The 13,855-nt window shown below is 38.5% G+C and overlaps 1 protein-coding gene across 7 annotated transcripts in view; it reads left to right on the forward strand.

The window, feature by feature from the left end:
• The window catches only part of SPG11 (SPG11 vesicle trafficking associated, spatacsin), a 100,613-nt gene that overhangs the window by 51,987 nt on the left and 34,771 nt on the right, over positions 1-13,855 (forward strand). For all 7 annotated transcript variants that reach the window (XM_074393685.1, XM_003928917.4, XM_074393686.1 and 4 more), the window contains 7 exons: positions 660-805; positions 2,437-2,598; positions 4,972-5,038; positions 10,376-10,541; positions 11,858-12,063; positions 12,325-12,433; positions 13,431-13,590. In XM_074393685.1, coding sequence (XP_074249786.1) covers positions 660-805; positions 2,437-2,598; positions 4,972-5,038; positions 10,376-10,541; positions 11,858-12,063; positions 12,325-12,433; positions 13,431-13,590 — 1,016 coding nt within the window. The remainder of the gene's footprint in view (positions 1-659; positions 806-2,436; positions 2,599-4,971; positions 5,039-10,375; positions 10,542-11,857; positions 12,064-12,324; positions 12,434-13,430; positions 13,591-13,855) is intronic.

Consider the following 13,855-nt stretch of genomic DNA (forward strand, 5'->3'; position numbering starts at 1 on the left):
TTTTAAGGTTCCTACTGTAAGACCGGATTGCTTTCCAAGGGAGTTGTACAATTTTATTATAAGTCCCAGTCTCTACTCACTCTGAGTAGCTCTAATGCTTGAATGATTTTTTTTAATTATTACTAATTTGATAGGTGATATATGGCATCTAATTGCTTAATTTGCGTTTCTTTGTTGCTACTGAATTACGTAGTTTTATGTGTCAGGCTTTTACATTTTCTCCTTCATAAATTTGTTATTTCTTTTGTCCATTTATCTGTTACAGTCAGTATTTTTGGCATTGATTTGTATGAGCTCTTTGTTGAGGACAAACTGAGCAACTCTTTAGGTTGTTGTTTGTTAAAATTTTTCCCTCAGTTCGTTGTTACCTTTCAATTTTGTTTAAACAGAAGTTTTTACTTTTATTTAGAGATAACCTTCATTTTTTCCTTTTGATGTTTTCCCGTCGCTTTTAAACTTTAGAAGGTCCTTTTTTTTTTAAATTGTGGATAGAGTTAAAAATTTGTTATTGGCCGGGCACGGTGGCTCACTCATGCCGTTGCATTCCAGCCTGGGCTACAGAGCGAGACTCCGTCTCAAAACAACTGGTATTTTTCTCAAATAATTCTTAATTTAATATTTATCCCTCTTAAGGAGAAAAACACTCTTTTATTTTCCAGATCCCAAACTGATCTTCCAGGCCAGCCTTGCAAACGCTCACATTTTGATTCCCACTAATCAGGCCAGTGTAAGCAGTATGTTACTGGAAGGACATACCCTCCTAGCCCTTGCTACTACAATGTATGCTCCTGGGGGTGTCAGCCAGGTATGGACAGCGCTTTATAACAAAATAGGACTGATTTTTAAATTTAGCAGAATTATCTATGGATTGTCTGGATCTCAGTTGATATTAAAATATAACTATATTCAAGTATTTCATTAGATTAAAGAGCAGAGGACAAGGCTGAATTTTAAAATTGAATATCTCAGCCGGGTGCAGTGGCTTCCTCCTGTAATCCCAGCACTTTGGGAGGCCGAAGAGGATGAATTGCTTGAGCCCTGGAGTTTGCAACCAGCCTGGCCAACATTGTGAAACACCTTCTCTACTAAAAATACAAAAAAACATAGCTGGGCATCGTGGTGCATGCCTATAATCTCAGCTACTTGGGAGGCTGAGGCATGCGAATCACTTGAACCTGAGAGGTGGAGGTTATAGTGAGCCGAGATGGCACCATTGCACTCCAGCCCGGGCTACAGAGTGAGACTCCGTCTCAAAAAAAAAAAAAAAAAAAAAAAAAAAAAAAAAAAGAAATGTATATGTCATCTTCAGTTCAAAGGGAATGAAGCCAGGCATGTTGGCTCATGTTTGTAATCCCAGCCCTTTGGGAGGCCAGGGTGGTTGATCACTTGAGTCCAGCAGTTTGAGACCAGCCTGGGCAACATGGTAAAACCTCTGTCTCTACAAAAAAAAAAATCAAAAAATTAGCTGGCCATGACGGCATGCTCTTGTAGTCCCAGCTACTTGGGTGGCTGAGGCAGGAGGATCACTTGAGCCAGGGAAGTCAAGGCTGCAGTAAACCAAGATTACACCACTGCATTCCAGCCTGGGTGACAAAGTGAGACCCTGTCCCATAAAAAAGGGAGGAGGGAATGAATATTTATATAGAGATTCTTTTTTTTTTTTTTCCAGTTTGTTTTCCAATATTCCAGATTTGTTTTCAGAATAAAATTAGGATCTGATTGCTTCTGGGAGTAAGAATACTTTAGATCTATGACTTAAGAATTATTCTCTACTATTTGCCTTCTTAGATCAAAGGAAATCATAATCTTCAGCTACCCATAAACTCTGTTGTAGATTCCTGGTGGAAATGTGCCCATCTTTGCTTTTTAAAAGTAGAGTTGCTTGTTTAGAGGGCAATTAAGAGTGTTTAATATCTAATCTTCAAAAGTTTCTTACTGGTGCTAGCTTAACTTAATATCACCTTTTTTAGATTTTTTAGATTGCTGCAGTATACCTTAACTTACGCAAATATTTATTCCTCTATTCTGTATCACCTCTCTGAAATTAGAGTCACAGGATCACTTTAGAGTTGAGTGAAAAGTCATCTAGTTGAGTAGTTTGTAAATACTTTAAAATATTTATTAGTGAATTAAATATTGGCAGAGCCATTTTTCAGTTTCTTCACATACAACTTGAAAACCACTGATGTAGCTGAACTTCCTAATTTTGCAGATGTGGAAACAAAGACCTGATGTTAAATATCTAGCCAAGGTCACATAGTTTGTCTTAGAACCAGAACTAGAACTGTTAACTTAGAACTACTTGTCTAGTGTTATATTCGCTACCACATACTCTCTCAAACTAATCTTGTTCCACAAGGTTCTTGGGAAAAAAGACTTAAACTTTGAGAAGGGGAAAATGCTACTCTCCAACCTGTTATCTGTCTTTTTACTTAGGTTGTTCAGAATGAAGAAAATGAAAACTGTTTGAAGAAAGTGGATCCCCAGCTACTGAAGATGGCATTAACTCCTTATCCCAAGCTAAAAACTGCTCTTTTCCCACAGTGCACTCCTCCTAGTGTCCTGCCATCTGATATTACACTCTACCACCTTATTCAGGTACAGTATTTAGGTGGCTAATATTTAGGTCTATCAGAGTTCAGCCAGGAAAACAGAAATCACTCTAGGTCTTTAAACTGAGGAACATTTAATGTAGGGAATTACTTATACAGCATAATAACAGAATAGAGAAACCAAACATGTGATAGTGAGACAAACCAAAAATAGCAAAATAGGAAGCCATCATCTCCCCTAAGCCTGCAAGAACAATGCAAAAAACTGGTGTTACCAGAACCCAGAAGCTGGAGCCATCTGTGGAAGCTAAATTAACAACCAGGCTGCCTAATGGGAACTGGGAGCATAGAGTATGGGGGTAGAAACTTGGTGGAGATGCCCCAGGAAAACAAAGAACGGGGAGAGTATCTTGGCTGCTTCCTTTTTCCCATCTTTAGTCTCCCACAGTGTCTTTTGTGGCTATATTTATCTGGTAGCCAAACGGCAAAGGAGCTTGGGAAATACAGGTTCCTGCAATGCTGAGCAGAGTGGGAAAGGTGGAGGTGGGTCAGAGCAAACAGTTGACTAACATACCTGTCTGCAGCTTTCATCAAAATTCTCTCCATTATGCCACTTTTAACTTCTAACTATCTCTTCTCAGTGAATCAGGGATGTTTGTTTAAATCAATGCTTTTTAATCTTTTTTGAACCTCTAAGAATGTGAGAAAGCTATAAACCTTCTACCCAGAAAAAGTACACATAGGCGTTTAATTTTACCTACATTTCAAAGTGATTCACAGACTCCCTGAAGCCTATTCAGGGATCCTGGGTTAAGAATACCTTCCTTTGCCCATTTCTTATTTTGAAAGACTTTTCCTTTTTTCCCTGAATACACATATTCTCATAGTATCTTGAACTCAACCTAAGGTTTATAATTCTATAAGAGGGCCAGGTGCAGTGGCTCATGCCTGTAACCCAACACATGGGGAGGCCAAGGTGGGTGGATCACTTGAGGTCAGGAGTTAGAGACCAGCCTAGCCAACATAGTGAAACCCCATCTCTATAAAAATGTGAAAATTAGCCAGGCATGGTGGCACGTGCCTATAGTCCCAGCTCCTCGGGAGGCTGAGGCAGGAGAATGGCTTGAACCTGGGAGGCAGAGTTGCAGTGAGCCAAGATAACACCATTGCACTCCAGTCTGGGCGGCAGAGCAAGATTCTATTTCAAAATAATAATAATTGTATAAAAACACAAAAGTCTCTCTTACTGTAGTGTGAAGAATTCTCAGTGCATCAACTGGTGCTGCTCAAAATTGTGGCCAGCACTTGTAAACTGCTTGTTGCTGGAATGTGGTAAGATTAGTATCTTGCACCAAAATGTCTATCTGCTGTGTCACTAATGACACTGTTTAGTTCAGTAGGGGTTTTGTTGTAGCAAGACTTTCTTGAAGAAGGAAGTAGTATTCTGGATTTATACTGACGGAAGTTTCTCATCTTGTTTTAGACCACCACTTCAAGTAGCACTGGTACAAATGATAAGTGTGTTATATAAAAACATAGTTTCACTGGGAAAGCACAGGTCACAGATGACCCTGTGTCTTGTGTTTTTTCCCAGGCAAAACAAAACAAAAAAACTTAGTTTCACTATGTAAAGTAGTTTGAATCAGCTTGAAACACAAGTGGTTTCACGTTCTTTTTTCTGTTTTTAGGTGGACTTATTTATTTTTTTAGTGATTACTTTAGGAAAAGTATTCCTTTTTTAATAGATCACAACTTCTTCCTTAGTTTTAAATCAAAACTCTTCTGGGCCATCCAAATCCTGACTTAATAGTTCTGTTTTTTTCCTGTGTTCTTCCCACCAACTGTTTATGAACTTTGCTAAACATTTGGCCTGGAAAAATTCCAAACAACCAGTACTTGCTGCTTGCAAACCTTTTCTGATTGACTTGACCTTGGTCTGCTATTTTTTTCTTTGTTGTTGATGTTGTTGCTCATCACATTTCTTCAACCATTTACCTTGTTTTTTTCTCTTTTCCTTTTCTTCCCTACCGTGCTTCTAGCTCATCTTGTCATGTTTACATGGTAACATTTTCTAGTGTTTAGCCCTCTTGGTTTTTTATTCCAAAAGCATTTCTGAAGCCCATTTTACTTTATAATTGATGCTTTCTCCACCAAAAGAGAATAGACTTTGCAGATGTAGTTTGACATAAGGAGAGTCTTTAAAAGGAACATAACCAGTTCTATTTTAATTAAAAATATAAAGCTGTCTTTTAATTCTATTTGTAGCTGTGTTTATAGAATTTATGTCCAGAATGACAAGCCTTAAATTGCCTTGGAAAAGGGAGAGCAGACTACCTCTAAAGTCCTTTCATATAATTTTGCTTACCTGTTTTAGAATTAGTGAAGTTCTAATTTTGTTTAACTTTTCCCCTTTTTTCAGTCATTATCACCCTTTGATCCTAGCAGATTGTTTGGCTGGCAGTCTGCTAACACACTAGCTATAGGAGGTAAGTCATCATGAGTACTTCTTGAGGCGTGTTTTAGCAATGTTAACTATAGAAGTTAATATATGTAAAGCCAGTGTAGTTTTTTCATTGCTTTTTATTTTAAAAGTAAAGATGTATTCCAATGGAAAAATAGTTTGCAGAAGACAGAATTGAAAACATATGGTGCGTTAAAAGTCAGTGTATTAGGTTATAGTGCTGTACTTGCTGAGAAATGTAATGTGTAACTATTTGCTTGTATTTCTTTCTTTGAAAAAATTATTCTTAATTTCCATCATAGTATCATAAAGATTAAGGGCATAGGTGTCAGCATTAAACAAATCCTGGCCCTACCATGTAATTAAATACCTGTATGACCTTGATCATGTGATATAACTTCTTTAATTCTCTATAAAATAAGATTAATCACAGTGACCACCTAACACATTACTATGAGAATAAAAGGAGGCAAGGCATTTAAGTACCAGATTCACACACATTGCTGTCCTATAAAGACCATAAGACTTTCTCTGATTTATTTTTTTCTGTTCTTAAACTGTTTTTTCTGTTTCTCTTTTATCTTTAATATCATGTTACCTATGGTGCCTCTGCCTATATTACACTAAATTAGGCTTTGCATTAGTACTTTGTACATAGTATGTGCCCCACAAATACTTATTGACATACATAAAAATGAATTTCTTAATGTATGTTCTACAAGTTCATTCTGATATATAGAATTTACCTAATGCCCAGAATCCAGTATATGCCAAGCCTCTAATAGATGTTCAGTAAATATTTGTTGAATGCTGAAAAAAGTAGTGCTTATTGCATTATCAAATAGAAATACCCTTTATCAGTGAAGTTACTAGAGAGTAGACAAAATCTCCTCTTCTGTTGTGATGGCTCCAGCTCTTGTCACTTAGGTGGCAACTTGACCTCTTCTTGGAGATTGAGCACTCTGCCAGGTAGAGTAGGGGCACAGAGAAGTTTTGTTTTTTTTGTTTGTTTGTTTGTTTTGTTTTTTTTGAGACGGAGTTTCGCTCTCATTACCCAGGCTGGAGTGCAATGGCGCAATCTCAGCTCACCGCAACCTCCGCCTCCTGGGTTCAGGCAATTCTCCTGCCTCAGCCTCCCTAGTAGCTGGGACTACAGGCACGTGCCACCGTGCCCAGCTAATTTTTGTATTTTTAGTAGAGACGGGGTTTCACCATGTTGACCAGGATGGTCTCGATCTCTTGACCTCGTGATCCACCCGCCTTGGCCTCCCAAAGTGCTGGGATTACAGGCGTGAGCCACCGCGCCCGGCCGGGGCACAGAGAAGTTGAAAGCACGTTCCCTGCCATTTCTGGAAGTTTAAAACATATTTGAAGAAATAAAGCACAAAGTAAATGAAACTGTTATGAAAATAAAATACATATTTATAAAATTGGAAAAACTGTGTTTAATTAGAATGTTCACTTCTTTTTTCATATGGTTTTACTGTTGAGCAGGGATGTAAGAAGACTGTGTGGTGACTTGGTTTCTGCACCAGGCCAGAGTAAAATTTCCTTTTAGATTGAATTTTCTCTTTTTCACAGTCTCCACACTAAGCCCCAAACTGCTAAAAACGTATGGTTCTATTTGAATAAAAAATTCAAGTGTACTCATTTCAGTACTGTATTCCTTACACACACTCAGCAAATATTTAATGAATGGCTTTATATGTAATACAAGTTGCCATAGTCACTCCGTTCTCACAAAAATACAAATAGGGCATGTGACAGTTTGTTTAATCTCAAAGAGGGAAATGAATTTTGAAGTAAGACCTTTGTAAGATGACAGATACCTCCAGGGTCTTCAAGCATTTTTTTTAGGAATCGGGTCACAATATGAAAAGTCCTTGGAATTTCATGAGAAAATACAACTTTATTTGAGAAATAAGCTTTGACTTTGAAAACAAGAGCAGATATACTGTTTTCCAGAACTGGTTTCTGGAACCAGATCCCAGTGTTGTCTTTTTTGAAAAATAGGTAGTAAGTGCTTAAGAGACAATTGAATAGTACTTGACAGGAATGGCTATTCCTTGGATGGTTCCGCATCCAAAGATTTAACCAACCTGAGATGGGAAATATTTGGGAGAACAAACAAACAATTAAAAAAAAATAGAACAATAAAAAAATACCAATTTAAAAATACAGTATAACAACTATTTACATAGCATTTATATTGATTAGATATCATAAGTGATCTAGAGTAATTTAAAGTGTATGGGAAAATGTGCATAGGCTATATATAAATGGTATGCTATTTTACAGGGACATGAGCAGCCATCTGTGGATTTGGTATCCAAGGGGTTCAGGAACCAATCCCACATCAATACTAAGAGATGACTAGACTCACATCAGAACATCTTCTGACTTCAAATTTTCCTGAAGAGAGAGACTTTTGTTCTGATATTTTCTTGGGTTTAGAGGGACTTTAAACTGAGCTATTCTGCTTGTCTTATTAATAGAAAAATGGTACCATCTTTCTAAGATATTCATGCTCTGTGACTATAACATCAGAAAGTAAGTGATAACAAATGGAGATTATAGGAGGGTAATCAGTGTAGAGAAAAAAATGTTCTCAAATTATTACCTGTTGGAGGCCAGGTGCAGTGGCTTATGCCTGTAATCCTAGGAAGCTGAAGTGGAAGGATTGCTTGAGGCCAGAAATTCAAGACCGGCTTGGACAACATAGCAAGACACTGTCTCTACAAGAAATTAGCCAGGCATAGAAGATAAGGGTCAAGAAGGTGAAAGAAAAATTTGAAAATTAGCCAGGCGTGGTCATGTGTGCCTACAGTCGTACAGGAGGCCGAGGCAAGAGGATTGCTTGAGTTAAGGAAGTCAAAGCTGCAGTGTGTGTGGTCATGCCACAGCTCTCCAGCCTGGGCAACAGAGCAAGACCCTGTGTCAAAAAAAAAAAAAACACCTATTGGAGAAGGAAAAGTAAGTTGGCTTTGGTGAATAGAGGACTCGTGTATGTTAAAAGGGATTTTGTTGCATAATGACCTTTGTGAATGAATTTAAAAGCTCTTTTTGTAGATATTTAACAGATTTTTTTTTTTTTTTTTTTTTTTTTTTTTGAGATGGAATCTCACTCTTGTTGCCCAGACTGGAGTGCAATGGTGTGATCTCTGTTCACCACAACCTCTGTCCTCTGGGTTCAAGCAGCTCTCCTGCTTCAGCCTCCCAAGTAGCTGGGACTATAGGTGCCTACCACCATGCCTGGCTAATTTTTGTATTTTTATTAGAAAAGGGGTTTGACCATGTTGGCCAGGATGATCTTGATCTACTGACCTTGTGAACCGCCTGCCTCAGCCTCCCAAAGTGCTGGGATTACAGGCATTAGCCACCATGCCCGGCCTCTGCTCCATTTTTCTGTGTCTGTTTTTATGCCCATACCATAATGTATTACTTACTATATCTTTGCAATAGATTTTGAGAATAGGTAGTGATGCCTCTAGCTTTGTTTTGTTCTTTTTGCTCAGGATTGCTTTGCCTGTTCAGGGTCTTTTGTGGTTCCATATGAATTTTAGGATTGTGTTTTCTATTTACGTGGAAAATATCATTGGAATTTTGATAGAGATTACAATAAACCTATAGATAGCTTTGGATAGTATGGACATTTTAACAATATTAATGTTCCAATTCATTAACTTGGGCTGTTTGTATCTTCAATTTCTTCAGTAATTTTTTTTTTTTTTTTTTTTTTTTTTTTAATTTTTTTGAGATGGAGTTTCGCTCTTGTTACCCAGGCTGGAGTGCAATGGCGCGATCTCGGCTCACCGCAACCTCCGCCTCCTGGGTTCAGGCAATTCTCCTGCCTCAGCCTCCTGAGTAGCTGGCATTACAGGCACGCGCCACCATGCCCAGCTAATTTTTTGTATTTTTAGTAGAGACGGGGTTTCACCATGTTGACCAGGTTGGTCTCGATCTCTCGACCTTGTGATCCACCCGCCTCGGCCTCCCAAAGTGCTGGGATTATAGGCTTGAGCCACCGTGCCCGGCCTTTTTTTTTTTTTTTTTTTTTTTTTTTTTTTTTTTTTTTTTTTTTTGAGACAGGGTCTTACTGTGTTGCCCAGGCTGAAATGCAGTGGTGTGATCATAGATCACTGCAGCCTCAACCTCCTGGGCTCAAGAGATTCTCCCACTTCAGCCTCCCAAGGCCTCCTTAGTAGCTGGGATTACAGGCATGTGCCAGCATGCCCAGATAATTTTGTATTTTTAGTAGAGACAGGGCTTCTTAATGTTGGTCAGGCTGCTATTGAACTCCCATCCTCAGGTGATTTACCTGCCTTCCCAAAGTGCTGGGATTACAGGCGTGAGCCACCGCCCCTGGCCTCAAATACACACTTTTATAACTCTAAAGCCCTATTACCTCCAAGATAATAGACTTGCCAGACTAAAGACTTCCACCCCTGGAAACAGTGTCCACAAATGAAATCAGTTGGGACATCTTCTAAAGTTATTACTTTTTTAACCAGTTTTACACATTCAACCAGAATGGCTCTAGCTCTCCCACGGTTGTCCCAAAATAAGCAGGTAGATTGCCTCTAAGGAGACACTTCTGGGTCTGCCTTCTTATTTCCCCAGCAAGTGCTCCTCCATTGGTTTAGGGATGTTACAGATACTGGAATATAGATAAAGGGATGTCATACATACTGGCAGTTCTCCACGCAGTCATACATTAGCATCTGTAATAACAGATGTAATGAGCTGTGGCCAGAAAGACCCAAACGGAGAGAAGACATCTCTCTGCACCCAGTAGTCACTGAGCCTTATTCCACTGGCAGCCAGACCCTCCCAGACCTCTGCCAAAGCTGTAGTTCAAAGATGGCAGCGCTCATAGGAGGAAGATTCCCTTAACAAAATATGGAGCACTCCAGCTGGCACAGCCCTCCAAGATCATGTAGCCCAATTTGCTTATTTTACTTAAGAGGACACAGAAGCCCAGAGAGGAGAGGAGATTTCAAAGTACTCAGGAGGTTAGAGACAGGCAGCTCTAGAGTACTAATTGTGGATCCTAAGAGAGTCAACAGAAAAAAAGCCACTAAAATTACAGGTAAGTTAAGTAGGAAGGTAGGAGGAGCATCATTTCTTACCAGAGTTTTTATGCAACTTCTCAAGTACACATCTTTATATAAAATGAAGGCTACCTCTATACGTTGAAGTAAAATAAAATTATTAGACTTTGGTAGGTTCAAAGTAATACATAGTGATGAAAAATGATTATAGCAACCAGTTTTATCATTAGAGAGTTAAGTTTTCCATGTGAAAATCTGAAATTACTCACGGTGATGTACAGGGAATTAATAATGTTTCACTTTCCCCCCAGATGCATGGAGTCATCTCCCACATTTCTCTAGCCCTGACCTGGTTAATAAATATGCTATAGTGGAACGTCTGAATTTTGCTTATTATTTACATCATGGACGACCATCATTTGCGTTTGGTACTTTTCTGGTTCAGGAATTAATCAAGAGCAAGACTCCCAAGCAGCTGTGAGTATTTAAAATATAATTTTGGCTGGGTATAGTGGTTCACACCTGTAATCCCAGCGCTTTGGGAAGCAGGAGGATCACTTGAGCCCAGGAGTTCAAGGAGGCAGTGAGCTATCGTCTCGCCACTGCACTCTATCCTGGGCAACAGTGACACTCTTCTACTAAAAAAATATATATAATTTTTATTATAAAAGGCCTATTTGTGTAACATTTTACACATACATTGAAAAACATACTGGAAACATACCACAGTTAACAGTGATTACATTTGAATGGTGATTGTTGTTATGATTTTAATTTGTGCTTCCTTGTGTGTCCCAAGTTTTTGGCATTTAGTGTATGTGATTTCTGTTAATTGGAAAAAAGATAAATGTATTTTGAAAATGAATAAAATTTAAAATTATACAGAGCTTGTCAAGTATTAGCAGTTAAAGAGGGAATTCCAGGGGAGGGATAACATTAGGACAAATACCTAATGCATGCAGGGCTTAAAACCTAGATGATAGGTATAGCAAATGGGTTGACAGGTACAGCGAACTACAATGGCGCATGTATACCTATGTAACCTGCACGTTCTGCACATCTATCCCAGGACTTAAAGTTTTTTAAAAGGGGAATTATACAATGAGCTTTGGATTCTATATTTAATATCTTTAATAATTCATTTAATTATTTTTATAAAGCACGGAATTAACATTTACTGTAACAGCTAAATATAGATTTATTAGTTTGTTTTATAACTAACAAAGTAATACCTCTTTTATGGTAAAATATTCAAGTAGTTCAGAAAGGTGAAAATGAAAGATAAAAGTCTCTCAGCTTCCCTTTGCACATGGTAAAAACATGGTTAATAATTTCATGTGTGTCTTTCCAGAAATTTTCTATTCCTATAAAAGGCCTATATGAGTTCTTTAAAATGTGCTTTATTATGTCAAACTTAAATTTAAGTGGCTTTAATATTCTTGGTAGTTTGTATACATACTCATAATTGATAAGATCACAAGTTGGCCGTCTTTCAGAAGTTGTACTTCATGTCTTTTGAATGAAGTTGGAAGCAAGAATAATTCAGACTATGACTAATTGTTTTAGAAAATCAACTTAAGAGAACGGGGGGTGGGGGTTGGGGGGGGCTCTTGTGCCAAACAACTGAAAAGCTACCAGGAACCTAAATGGGTGCGTGCAAGGGGCAAAAGGGCAGGGGGAAGAAGCCAAAAATCACGTGGCTGGCACTCCATGTGTCACTGATGTAATTCCATTTGCTTTTCCTGGTGAGAAATAATCTTCACGTGCTGATGCGATATTCCTTTCTTTTTCAGGATCCAGCAAGTAGGCAATGAAGCCTATGTTTTAGGGCTCTCCTCCTTCCACGTACCTTCAACAGGAGCTGCATGTGTCTGTTTCTTAGAATTGCTTGGACTTGACAGCCTCAAGCTCAGAGTTGATATGAAAGTGGCCAATATAATTTTGAGCTACAAGTGTAGAAATGAAGATGCTCAGTACAGTTTTATCAGAGAGTCTGTAGGTACAGCACCTTTTCTTCATCTGGCCAGCTCTGTTTAGAGAAGGCGTGAATAGGTCTAAGGCATTGAATTGTGAGTGCTTGGGGAGAAAATGGTTATCTTCCTCATTTTATCCTTTTCCTTCAGAGTGTATGTTCTTTATGTCACTTTCTTGGGCGTGTTAATTGGGTTCTGAAATGGCCCTGAGCCACACTATTTAAACAGAAATGCTCAGGTTCTGACTTTCTCTCTTGACCATATTTTGTTCCTTCTATTTCTTACAGCTGAAAAACTATCTAAACTAGCTGATGGTGAAAAGGCAACCACAGAAGAATTGCTTGTTCTCTTAGAAGAAGGTACATGGAACAACATTCAGCAACAGGAAATAATGAGGTTTGTGAGTTCCAGTCCCAGCCTCTTTTCTAACAAGCTTATTATGCCAGCCTGTGTTTGCCCAGTTTTTCTTTGAACACCTCTGGTGTATTCACCAAAATCTCCCTAGACATTAGCTTTTTTACCGAGCATATAGCAGATACTCAGTAAATGGACAATGATTTTGATTGCTTCTTGCTATCAGTGAAAAGAAGGTGAAGATACCAATTCCCTCTTTAGAGATGAACTTAACAAGAGACAGAGAGCAGCCTTGTCTCCTCCACTGCCCTGCTAGTCGAAGAAGTCTTTTAAATTATACATGTTGAAATGCCAGAAGACATGGGTTCGGATACCTTGGAGGATTGGAAAAAATGAAGGAGAAGAAGAGGATGATGTGGGATGGGTCTCCCAAAATTTGACTTTAAATAATGTTCTTAATTTTTTCTTTTTAGTATGTCAGTTGATAATGGAAGCTGAAACGACTGTACATAAAAGCGTATCTTACACTTGAAGCCTTCTTTTCTCTATGCTGCCCCACTGGGGCTGACCTAACCACTCCAGACCCTGAGAGTGCACCCTTTTTGTGTACATCCTGTCACTGATTCTGTACTTGACAATATCCTGCTTGCAGCAGGAACATGTACCCTCCCCCTGGTGAGGAGACCCAGGCACCAGCCAGGGCTCTGAGTACTCTAATAGTGCAAGAGAATTAGCACTCACAAAATTTCTTGACAGACATCTTCTTCAGTTCTTCTGAGATGCTACACAGCCAGTGTGATTGATGATTTGGGGAAGGAATCAATTGTGCTGTGCCAGTATGCTAAGCTAGCTATTCTGCCTTATGGGTGAAACAATCTACTTTTTTCAGAGTAGCCTAATAAATATCTAGTATTTGTTAGAGGATGTACTCTACTTAAATTTATATAATTTGTACTCATTTTCCAGTTCAAACTAAAGCTATATTTTTATGAGTTTGTTTTTTTTTCTTGACCACCCCCACCTCTAATTCTAATTATAGGTTATCCAGTGAATCCAGCAGCCAGTGGGCCTTAGTGGTACAGTTCTGCAGGCTACACAATATGAAACTGAGCATATCTTACCTTAAAGAATGTGCCAAAGCAAATGATTGGCTGCAGTTCATTATTCACAGCCAACTCCACAACTACCACCCAGCAGAGGTAAGCCACTAATTGTTAGTAGTCACTCAAGAGGAAATAGGAAAACTTCTCAGAAGATAGTGTTCTTTCTGTTGTGTAGACGTAGGCCTTTTTTTTTTTTTTTTTTTTTTTTTTTTTTGACATCTAGGATATGTACTAGATATGTGGGGTTTTGTTTCATATAATACTATTATTTTTCCTAAGATTTCAGTGAGTTGTCATCAGATAAGGCACTAGTCATTAGTACTGAAAAGCTGAAAGGCTTTTGTGACTTCAGATTGAATAT

Source organism: Saimiri boliviensis, chromosome 2 (assembly GCF_048565385.1).
Source record: "Saimiri boliviensis isolate mSaiBol1 chromosome 2, mSaiBol1.pri, whole genome shotgun sequence".
Classification (NCBI taxonomy): domain Eukaryota; kingdom Metazoa; phylum Chordata; class Mammalia; order Primates; family Cebidae; genus Saimiri; species Saimiri boliviensis.